Here is an 11767-nt window from a genome sequence, read left to right as displayed (position 1 = left end):
ATCTTTCCGCATTCTCTTTCTCTTTGTTGGGCTCCTTCTGGTTCAGTAATCTCTCTATGTGCTGGTCCTTCCTTTCCAAGCTCAAAACCCATCTCCTCTACCCTTGGTTGGGTGGGATCCTACATGACTCCAACAGCAGCCCTGGCACTTCTCCACATCTCCCCACCCAAGCCAGCCCCACAATAAGCAGGACAGAGGTGTTTGGTGGCTTTTATTAGGACTAAAGCTCCTCAGCTGGGTTTGTTTTATTGTCACAGCTAATGACAGGTTCAGAGAGGGCCATGCCACGGCAGGCTGAGGTGCAGCCCCCAAAGCACTGCCGGGAAGGGGCAGTGCAGCAGGCAGCAGAGATCATGGCCAGGGGCACAGCACCGGCCCCACCACGCCTGGCACCTGCAGGATCCACCTGGGAAAAGGAACGAGATCCGAGTCCTGCAAGGGCACCAAGAGAGCCCTGGTCAGGGATGGGTGGGAAACATGTCCCTGCCACAGCTCTAATGCAAGACAAACCCAGCCACATTTACAGCCCTCCCTCCCCCTCACCAAGGGACAGCTTTCCCTCAGGTTCATCACCCCATCCCACCCATGCATCTCCAGCCATGGGACAAGGAAGATCTGAGCTGGGACTCCATCATCGGGTGACAAGGGCTAATCCAGGACATTCAGCCCACTCCAGCCCCCTGATGTGATCCACCTTCCCTCCATCCTGGTGCCTCAATTCAGACCTACCTTGCTCTTTGTCTTGTCCTCCAATCTGTCCTCACTTGGGCACTGTAGGAGAGCACAGGAGGCAAAAACCCCTTGAACTTCCCTTGTCTTACTCCCGTTTTGACTCCCAAAAGTGCTGGGTGCTCACCCCAGTGTGCACCAGCACATCTCAACCCTGCACACACCTACTCCAAGCAATCCCACACTCCACCATCACTGCCTGCTCCTGGCCAGTGTCCCCGAGGTCCCAGCCAGGGTGACTCCCAGGTGCTCTGTGTCCCCAGCACAGTGCCCAGCTCATCCTCCTTGGCCAGCTGGGCTGCTCCCCCAGTGTGGCCAGCAGGGGAAGGGGGATTCTGCCCCAGTGCCCCACTCAGGTGAGACCCCACCTGCAGAGCTGCCCCAGCCCTGGGCTTCCAGCACAGGAAGGACCTGGAGCTGCTGGAGAGAGCCCAGAGGAGGCCACGGAGCTGCTCCAAGGCCTGGAGCTCCTCTGCTCTGGAGCCAGGCTGGGAGAGATGGGGGTGCCATGGGGGTACCTGGAGAAGGGAAGGCTCTGGGGAGAACTCAGAGCCCTTTCCAGTGCCTAAAGGGGCTCCAGGAAAGCTGGAGAGGGACTGTGGACAAGGCATGGAGGGACAGGGCAAGGGGGAATGGCTTTTCACTGCCAGAGGGCTGGGATGGATGGGAGAGTGGGGAAGGAATTGCTCCCTGTCAGGGTGGGGAGGCCCTTGCCCAGGTTACCCAGAGAAGCTGTGGCTGCCCCTGGATCCCTGGAAATGTTCAGGGCCAGGTTGGACAAGGCTTGGAGCAATCTGGGACAGTGGAAGGTGTCCCTGCCCATGGCAGGGGGTGGGACTGGGTGAGCTTTGAGGTCCCTTCCCACCCAGATCATTGCTCTGTTGAGAGCCCCTGCTCAGCTGCACTCAGGATGTGCTGGGTCAGTGCTCCTGGAGGGTCCAGAGCAGCTCCCACAGAGCTGAGCACTGAGCCTGTGCCCCACACCCTGTGCCAGACCAACAGCCCTGGAGCTTCCACAGGGACTGGGGTGCTGGGGTTGCCAGATTGGAACTCTGCCTGTGTGGGAAGTGGGGCAGAGTGTGTCTGGGGGAAAGAGTGTGCTTGGAAGCCACAGGAGAGGAAATATAAGTGTTTAAGGACACCTGGCCAGCACAGGAACACACAGAGGGTGTGTGAGCAGTGAACCTCCCATGGGCCAAGCAGGGGCTGTGGGGAGAAACATGGGGCAGGCCTGTTCTGGATGCTCTGCTGAGGCAGGGAAATGTGAGTGGGAAATGTGGGCAGGGTGCCAAGGCATAAATCAGAGCAGCCCAGATGCAGGGGAGGAGGTTCACACCTCACACCCCCTCCCCACTCTCGGGACAGGAGCAGGGGCAGCCAGTGCTGGGCTTGGCCTCCAGCAGCTCCTCTGGCTCTGCCATTTCTGATCTCCTCCCCATTTTTTTCCCCATGAATAAGGAAAGGTGATTTCAAGATGCTTCAAGATCATAAACCCAAGCAGCCCAAAGGTGCAGCTCCCCAGGGCTGCCCAGTGTCCTTAGACTCCCTCACAACCAGGATCAACCCAAAACAGGGACAAACCACAGCCCTGGGAAAGTGAGACCTGGAAAAAGCAGGCAAGGGTTCCTGCTCCTCCTTCCCTAAGGCACTCTCACCTTTCACATCCAGTCTGCAGTCTACTGAGGCTTCCCCCAGGGGGTTCACAGCCTTGCAGGTGTAGACACCCCCATCAAAAGGGCCAGGCTTGCGGATCTCCAGGGAGCACACACCCTGATCAATCAGTGCGATGTATTTGGGATCTTCCCGGATCTCCATCTGATTTTTCAACCAGATGATTTTGGGCTGAAAGTTTAAAGCCGGGAGAGAAATGAGAAATCTAATTGTCCCCAAAATACAGCCACCTCTCTCTGCCTTTGCCTTGGCCCTGCCTGAAGCTTGTGGCCATGGTGGGATTCAAAGTCAGAAGTATTTTGAAGATCCAAATCTCCCACTTGTGAGCCCTAACCACTGCTCCACCCTTCCTCCCCCAGCACAGAGGAAACAGGACATGGCTTGATTTAAGACCAGTCTCCCATTTCCATGCAGAAACACCCCAAACGTGCCCCAGTTTGACTCAGAGGGCAGCTTCAGCTCCTTAACCTCACGCAACCCTAATCCAACAGCACCAACCATCCCCCAGACAGTCTCCCACCTCCAGCCACGTTGCAAAACCCCCCCAGGTGTCCCCAGGACAGGTTATAGTGTCCCTGGGGGAGGCACCGACCTGGGGGAAGCCCCGCACGGAGCAGAAGAGGTGGGTGCTGTAGCCCCGCGTGGTCGTTCGGTCTGTCAGGGGCTGTGTGAACTTTGGAGGCTCCATCATGTCCCGCTGGGTGATCTTCTCTGGCTGGTAAGTGGTTTCTAAGGAAATAATTAATTCTAGCTGAGACCTCAGGCTCCCAGGCTGACCAACACAGGAATTCAGCACAAGGTACCCAAACCCACTTCTGTTCGCTCTCGTAAGAAGCCAGATGTCACCTGGCCTGACCCAAGGACCTGGCCCTCAGCTCAGAGCAGCCCCGTTTCCTCATCCAATCATGACATGGCCGTGCCCAGGCCCTGCAAGGAACAGGGGGGATGCCAACCCCACTGTGGCACATCCTGTGTGCAGCAGGTGAGGCCCAGGCTGGGCACACTCTGAATCTCCCACTCCATCCACAAATCTCATCCACAGAAATAAGAGTTGGAGGGAAGCTCTGCAGATGGCAGAGACCCTAGGTCACTGTGTGCTACCAGGGAGCAAGATGGAAACAGATGGAAGGAGAGCAGGGCTGGTTGGAGATTTGGCCCTGAGCTGTGGACAAGAAGCCAGGGCTGCTCTGACTCTTCCCAGCTCCTGCTTCCATCTCATCCCAGGGATGTCCATGCCTTGGTTCTTCCAGAGGGCTGAGCATGGCACAAGCTTTCCCCAGAGGAGAAATTAGGTGCAGAGGGGGGGCAGGGTGCCTCTGGACCTTGGGGGCGCTCAGCCTCACCCCTGCTGGTCCTGTCCTGGGGACCAGCCCAGCAGCATCAACACAACTCCAAGGAAGCCTCATGGGCCCATTGGCCAGGACCACTCTTGGATAGCACCCTCCCCAGCCCCTCAGCCAGGCACATGTCCCCACTTGTCTTCTCGATGTGGGCCACTCCAGACGCCACAGCAGCACTGTCGCTGAGCCCACAGATGTTCTCGGAGAACACTCGGAAGGAGTAGGTGTTGCCAATGATGAGGTCGGAGATGGTGCAGCTGGTGCGGGTGCAGCGCTCCAGCACCGTGAACCATTTCTGGAAGGAAAAAAGGAGGAAAAAAGAGAGCAGTGAGGAAAGACAGGCTGTGACAAGGATGGAGAAGGTGTGGGGTGGGGCAGGGAGTGCAGCAGTCCCTCTCCCATCAGGGCATCACCAGCAGCAGGAGTGCCCAGGCTCACCCCACTCTTCTTGTCTGATTTCTGCACCCTGTAGCCCTTGATCTCAGCATTCCCATTGTCCGCAGGGGGGGTCCACTCCAGGGCCACATTAAAGCCCCACACATCCACCAGCTTCAGGTTCTGGGGAGGGCCAGGTGGCTCTGCAAACACAAAACACCCTCAGGGTGACATCCCAGTTTGCTCCTCCCACATTCTGTACCTTGGCCATCCCTTGACCTTGCTTTTAATCTCTTTTCACCCTGGCGCAGCACACAAGGGATGAGAAGCTGTGAGGGGCAAGGCTGGCAGAAACTCTGCATCTCCAACCAGAGAAGTTCACATGCATGAACCTGTTGAGGATCCCACTGGAACAGGGACTCCAGAGTCCTTTGCCTTGTTGCTATCGCATCACATCCCACCCAGAACAAGACCTACCCAGCTAAGGAGGAGAAAAGAGTTCCAGAGTGGTCCTGCAGGGTCCCATCCTCAGCTTACCAACCACCTGAATGTCCAGGGTAGCCTTGTCCTCGGCGCCATTGATGCGCACGGTGAGCTCGTACTGGCCCGAGTCGGCGCGCTGGGCCTGGCGGATGTAGAAGATGGTGTCCCGGGCCGTGGTGCGGATGTTGATGCGGCTGCTGTCCAGGGGCTGCCCACCCTTGCTCCAGCTCACCTCGGGCTGCGGCTTTCCCTGCAGACACAGGCAGGTCAGCAGCCACTCGGGCATGGTCCCAGCAGGTCCTGCTGGGGAGGACGGGTGGCAGAGCCACCCCGCTGTGTCCAGGCAGCAGCAGCCCGAGTGCCACCTCTCCCATCCAGCAGGAAAGAAGATACAGCTGATTCCTGTCAGACTCACTAAGGAGAAACCATCAGGCTCCAGGGATGAGGTGGGAACATGCTGGCTCCCCAAGGTCCTCATGGAGCAAGCCCAGCTGTACTTGCCAGGGCACAGCTGTGCTCTCCCAGGGCCCAGGTGCTGAGCACAGGCTCCAGCTTAGCACCAGGGCTTGAACTCAGCATGCAGGGAAAATTCATGTCTGGAGCATGGCTAGCACAGAGTCCAAACTGTCTGTGAGACATGGCATGGACAAGCCCCTCAGTTCAGGGGCCTCTCACTCCTTCTGCTTGCCCAACATGTTTCAGAGCCAGCTGCCATGGTGGAGGTGCTCTGGTGATGTCCCACACATGATGAGAGAGATAGCTGAGGAGACAACCTCCAGCCTGGCCCACCAGTGTCAGCATTGCTCCACCATCACACAGCCCTGGGCCTGCTTTCCTCCAAAGGCAGCTGGTCCCCCTCCAGGGAGCCCAGTGCTGTGCTGTGGGGTCCCAAGGCATGTGGCCAGATCCTGGCCAGGAGCACAAGCTGAACTGGACTTATTGGCTGAGACAGCAGCAACAGCCAGTCCATGTCCAGATGTGTTTGGGGCTGTCCCACTGCAGCATCATCAACAAAGATATAGCAGGGGAAAAATGGAATCTGGGCACGAAGAGGAGAGAGATTCCCAGCCCATCACCCACCCTTGGCCTGTAAGACACAGCAACCAGGCCAAGCCAGAGCACAGTTGGACCCAGAAACTAACCTGCAGGAGCTAATCTGGAATGAAATGCCCAGCAGATTAAAGCCCAAACCGCCCACGTACCTGAAAGGGGATCATGATGTTCACAGCATCCCCCACACGCCTGATGTAAGTCTCCCGCAGGTGCCGAGGCATGCGGATCTTCGGGAGCTCTGGGGACAGAATTCACATTGTGAGACAAGGAACTCCCATTCCTCCCATTCCAGCTGGCTGGCTGTTGTATTGCATCTGGTGTTCCCTCCCATACCTGGTTCGGTGGCTGTCCCACGGGTGGTCCCTCCCCATTGGCATCCCATTGCGGTCCCCTTTCCCCGCCCCCTCTCCCCTGGACAAAACCCCGCAGCAGGCTGAATGCGCTCTCTTCCTTTACCTGGGTGGCTGCACTGCCTGATGTGCTGTCTCAAGCTAATAAACGGATACCTACACCCACGTGGAGGAAGAGCGCTCCTCGTCTTTTGTCCTTCGTCTATGCTGGTTCCGTGCTGGGCTTGGATTCGTGCTGGCCGGATTGGATTCATATAAGCCCAGAAACCCATGGAACACAGCAGCTGGCCCTCTCCATACACACCCCTGCCTGGCAACCAAGAAAATCCACCCCAACACGGCCACCGTCTCCCTCTCATCTCCTGGATAGCTCTGCTCCCCTGCAGGGCTGTGCTCGCCATCCCACTGCCTGTCCCCAGAGTGACAGCCGTCCCTGAGATCCCGGTCACCAACCCAAGGGCAGCGTTCTGATGGACCATTCACCCCTCTTCATGACTTCCTGGCCATGGAGGCAGCCTGGCCTCAACCAGAAGAGCCACAACACAACTTATATTGTAACAAGGCAGGGAACAGCATCTCCCCGTTGGGAAATATTTCTCCCCCTGACTTTCCAGAGGCATACAGCCCAACCTTCAGCAAGGACAAGGCTCAACCTCCACCTTCCCTGTGCAATCCAGGCCTCTGAAACACCAAGGAGGTGCCTGGTCATACCAGACTTGTGAAAGGCAAACATCTCCAAGGAAACATAACAAAGACAAGCAAAATGCCCACTGGAGAATGCTCATGGAGCGTGTCCCCTTCCCAGGGTGGAACAGAAGCTGAACAACTCTGCTGGCTCAGTGATAGCCAGGGATCTCTCTGGAGCCCCTCAGAAGGAGCTGGGAGTCTCTGCCCGGGTTAAATGTGCACGAGCTGCACCCTGGGGAGGGGGCCCAGGCAGAGTAAACCAGGCCTGAGCCAAACAGCTGTGAGGGCTGGGGAGCAGGGACAGGCCCTCCCTGACAGCTGAGACCGTCCCTGCTCTGCTCGTGCTGCCATTTCTGCAGGGATCCATCCCCCTGCTGCCACTTGGGCTCATCAGTCTCTGCAGGGGACGGAAACATGATCTCAGGGAGGAATGTTAATTCATGGATATTTTCCCCAGATCCCCAGTGCCTCCCTCAGAGGGACTGGGCTGGCCAAGGTCAGTGGCCACAGTGACAAAGTGCCATGGTGGGAAGGCCTTCTTTCCTGCCCTTGTTCCCAGGAAAATGTGACTCCCATACTGATCCTTCATCTGGTTTCTCCTTGTCTCTCTCCACCTCCCAAGCCCACTCATCCCACCTGTTGTTAAGCTCCGTGCTGTCCCATTGCTGCTATTTAAAATCCCCTGGGGTGCTATAAATGAACTGGTGAGATGTACAAAATGCAGGCTGAGAGAAAATGTGAGGGCCAGGAGGCAACAGATGGGAAGGGATGGGAAGGGAAGGGAAGGGAAGGGAAGGGAAGGGAAGGGAAGGGAAGGGAAGGGAAGGGAAGGGAAGGGAAGGGAAGGGAAGGGAAGGGAAGGGAAGGGAAGGGAAGGGAAGGAAGGGAAGGGAAGGGAAGGGAAGGGAAGGAAGGGAAGGGAAGGGAAGGGAAGGGAAGGGAAGGGAAGGGAAGGGAAGGGAAGGGAAGGGAAGGGAAGGGAAGGGAAGGGAAGGGCCCAGTAGATCAAGTTGTGTGGGGGGTCTCTCAGCTCTTTGGGTTTTACACCTGTACATGTGCCTGGGACAAAGCTCAGGCAGCAGGTACAGGGTGTGGAAAGCATGAGCTGTACATTGACCATCCCATGCCAGTCCCTCACACCCCAGTTTTCCCAGTCCTATGAGGTCTGGTGGGATGGTTTTGAGATCAGAGGGGAGCAGGCACAGCCACCACCCCGAAGCCAAATTCACCTCCTCCAAGCACACTGAGAAGATGGACCCTGCAGGACCCTTTCCATGGGCTGATAGTCTTCTCCAAGCCTTTTCTTATGAAAAGCTGGTGGTTCCAGGAATAACTTTTCTTAGTATTACTATTTTTAAGCAGCTGAAAAATCTGATGTGCTGAATATGAGCATTAATAATTCCTTCTAGAGGGAAAATGACTCTGTATTTGGTGTTTGCTGAGTGCAAACAGGCCCTGCCCTCCTGCATCAGCCTCTGCACATTGGCAGCACCCTGAGAGGAATGTGAGTCTTGCTAAGCATGGGAGCAACTCATTCATTAGCAAGTTCAGCGTGATTAAAGTTCCCATGCTCCAGACAACCAGCTCTTGACTTCCCTGAGCTAAATAAACAAAGCTGTCCAATGTGTGCCGTGGCATATTCGGGATGTGACACTGCCAAGGGGAGGAGACATGCTCAGGGGAGGTGGATTCTGAGCTCTTGCCATTAAATGAGAAAATGTGGCTCTGCCTTTTAAGTCCTTCACCCCCAAAATTTCAACATCAGCAGGACTGGAGAGGTCAGCAAACAGTCACTGGGAATAACATCTGTCAAAGGCTGGATGGGACCCCTGAGAGGCTGCTCATGCTGGCTCCAGGGATGGACAGAGCTTTGGCACAGAAGTTGTGCCCTCAGGATCAGTACTCACGGAGGATCTCCCTGATGAGCACGGGCTGCTCCAGCGTGGCCGGCGCGCTGGTCCCGCTGGCACTGACGGCCACCACCCGCACGTGGATCTTGTCCCCAGAGCTGAGGTCTGGGACTGTGCAGCGGGTGGAAAGAAAAGGCTCCTGGTTCACAGCTTTCCAGTCTGAACCTGCAACAGACCCAGCACAGCACTGCCATGGATAGACAGACACACCCTGAACAGCAGGATCAAGGCCCAGAAGGCGAGACCCAGAGGCAAAGAATCCTTTCCTTGGAAATGGGGAAGGGTTTGGGGCACCAGCAGAAAAAGGAGCTTTGGCAGGGAGGTTGGCCACCCCTGCCAAGGAGTGTGGGGTATGAAGTGCTGGCAGGAGCTCAGCACTGGAGCACGAGGACATTTGCAAGCAAGAAAAGGCATCGGGCCAGCAAACACGTCCCTGCTGACCAGGTGCATTTCTGAAACGAAAGATCCTTGGAGCTCCCTGCCAGCCACTCTGCTCCTCTCACTGCCCCAGGACAACACTAGGACTCACCATGGCCTCCACAAACCCCTCCACACTGAGCAAGGTCTGCTAAGGACCTGTCCCTGGCCAGATGGACCTCTCCAAGTGTTCTTCCCGCTTGTAAGGGACGTCTCAAACTCAACCCAGAGTCCAGCCCTCCCCCAGCCCCAGCTAACCCGACTTTGCCATGTGCCAAACCTCTCAAGATGTTTCTCACTTAGAAAATAAATTGCCCCAGTTTCCCAGGGAGTGGGTGTCCCAGGTGGGCAATGAGAGTGACCCACATATGCCAGGCTGTGCCAAGCCCCCATGTGCACCTTCAGAACAGGAAAGTTTTCTTGTCAATGCCACTGGAGCAGCCAAATCCCATCAGATCCTCTTTCCCTTCACCACTGGCATTGCCCAAATCAGCCCTCACTCAAATCTCACCATATTTTAGCCAACCAGAGTCTTGTACCCCAAATACAGCAGTCCTGTGGCCCCTGGGTGATGACAGAGGTACTGGAGTTCTGTCCTGCAGCAGACCCAAAACAAGCCAGGAGAGCATCCAGACTGGGCCCTTTGGGTGGCTGTCAGACAGATCCCTCCAGGAATGGCTGCATCTTTCCTTGTCCCATGCAAGGACATCCTCATGCATCCCACCCAGTCGTGGTAACCTCTCCATTTGCAGCCACACAGTGGGAGCCTCCCACAGCCAAGAATGTGTCCATCATGTGTGCCACAAGCTAAACAGCTGAGGATCAAATTCCCTGAGGTCCATGGGCCACCTGGGCCTCCCAAACCACTCCAGCCCAGCCTCCCCTTGCAGATCCCCCCATCCACACAGACCCTTCACTCTCACCCCAAAGCCCAGCAGGGCTTCAAGAGAGTGCCCAAAACACAAATCTTATCCACTTACCTTGTTCCGCCTCTCAGCAGTACAACTGGAGAACCATGGACAATTGCTGGACACCTGCTGCCACCTCCCAGCCCACCTCCCTCCACCACAGCCACTCTCCTTCCAGACATCATCAAGTCTGCTGATACATGCCCAGGACCCTTCCCTTCCTCATCCTCCCATTTTATCCCCATTCCTTCCCTGCTTCATTTTGGGCAAACATGGGAGGGTTGAACTTTTTCCTCCCGTTTTCTTGAAATGCCATCCCAGCCCTGGGTCTCTGCAGCTCTGGAGTTCATCAGAGACCATCCCCAGAGGGTGTGTTGGCCTCTGCTCCCCGCTAGAGCTGGACACAGCGGTGACTAAACCTGCTGCAAGCCCCTGCCAAAGCCATCACTACTGTCTGAAGGCAATGGGATTCCCTGTTCCTTCATGGAAAAGAAATAACCATTCAAAATGGATCCATTTGGGCAAAGAAAGGGAATTGTTGCTGGGGGAAATACTCTGCTGGGATGTACCCAGCTCCATCCCATCGCACAACCATGCACCACCTCTCCATGCTCATGAGGCAGGAAAGATCAAACCTACTTCCATCTTTGCAGATCTCCACCACATATCCATCCAGGCCTGCCCGGCCCATCTGCTCCGGGGCTTTCCAGGTCAGCGTGAATGAGTTTTCACTCACTTCTTCCACAGCCAAGGACAAGGGGCAGCTGGGTGGCTCTGTAACAAACCCACAGTGGTGACAGCAGGGCTTGAGTACCGGGGCTCTTGGAGGGCAATCACTCAACCTCCAGGTCTGTCTTCAGTCCACCTAATCCGCAGCCCTCTCCCACTGCAAAAATATCCTTGATGACTTCATGCCCCCATCCCTTCTCCCCGGCACATGCCCCCTCCAAGCCTTGCTTATGTCCCCTCCCCACTCCAGTGTTCCCCACTCACCTTCCTTTGGTTTCTCCAGTTTAGGTTCAGGTGCTGGGGGTTCAGCTGGGGGAGCTTCTGCAGGCGCTGGAGCCGCTTCTGCTCCAGCTTCCATGGGGATGGGAGCAGATTCGTCTGTGGGAGCTGGGGGCTGCTCTGGGGGATGCTCGGGGGCTGGGGGCTCTTCAGTAGCTGCTGCTGGGGCTGGGGCTGCTCCTTCCTTTGGGGCTGCTTCTTCCTTCGGAGTTTCTTCTTCCTTTGGGGCTGCTCCTTCCTTCGGGGCTGCTCCTTCCTTGGGGGCTGGCGCTGCCTTTTTCTTGGCCGCTGCCGGTGCCGGTTTTTTGGCTGCCGGTGCAGTTTTGCCGGTCATGGCTGCAGAGCGAAGGGGCTGGGCAAGGAAATGTTCTGGGGTCTCTGCTCCGGGGTGTCTGCTCTGTTCTGGGGTTCCTGCTCAAGACAAAAGATCTCTCCTCCGGATCTGGGGTCTGGACTCCGAGGTTGGGGTCCCGGCTCAGGACCAGGTGTCTCCACTCTGGGCCAATGGTCTCTGCTCTGGCTGTGCTGGGAGGGGGGAACCAGGTCACTGAGCCAGAACAGGGGCTGGGTGACTTTTATAGGCTTTGGCTGGCACTTGTCACCTCCCTGCAAACCAATCTGCCTGCGCAGGCGGGGCTGCCAGGAATAGCCACCCGGGACCTGCACATTCAGCAGCCCCAGCTGCCCCCTCCTATGGGATGGCAGCACATGGGCCCGGCCCCCCCAGCGGCCCCCTTGGGCTCACTCAGACCGGGTAGGCCACGGCCAGGTCACCTTTCTTTAGGGACATGGCTCCTGTCCCCAGTGTCAGCACCCCTCTGGCTGAGGGCTTCCCC

General features: G+C 56.9%; 1 protein-coding gene across 2 annotated transcripts; it reads right to left on the bottom strand.

Moving 5' to 3' along the window:
* Positions 1-208: 208 nt before the first annotated feature.
* MYBPH (myosin binding protein H) lies at positions 209-11466 on the bottom strand. 2 transcript variants are annotated; one of them, XM_030965804.1, is made up of 11 exons: positions 10917-11466; positions 10563-10697; positions 8596-8763; positions 5801-5889; positions 4653-4848; positions 4179-4318; positions 3876-4035; positions 2993-3129; positions 2385-2571; positions 730-771; positions 209-454 (listed from the first exon to the last, which is right to left on the bottom strand). In XM_030965804.1, exons 1-10 carry the CDS (start codon positions 11263-11265, stop codon positions 761-763), a joined length of 1572 nt encoding a protein of 523 aa, XP_030821664.1. In that variant the 5' UTR covers positions 11266-11466; the 3' UTR covers positions 209-454; positions 730-760. The 2 variants fall into 2 exon arrangements, with proteins under 2 accessions (XP_030821664.1, XP_030821663.1); XM_030965803.1 differs by having other exon boundaries at positions 209-432.
* Between the last annotated feature and the right edge of the window lie 301 nt (positions 11467-11767).

This window comes from Camarhynchus parvulus, chromosome 26, assembly GCF_901933205.1.
Source record: "Camarhynchus parvulus chromosome 26, STF_HiC, whole genome shotgun sequence".
Lineage (NCBI taxonomy): Eukaryota > Metazoa > Chordata > Aves > Passeriformes > Thraupidae > Camarhynchus > Camarhynchus parvulus.
The sequence above is the reverse complement of the archived record's forward strand: the minus strand, read 5'-3'. Positions and strand labels throughout refer to the sequence as shown.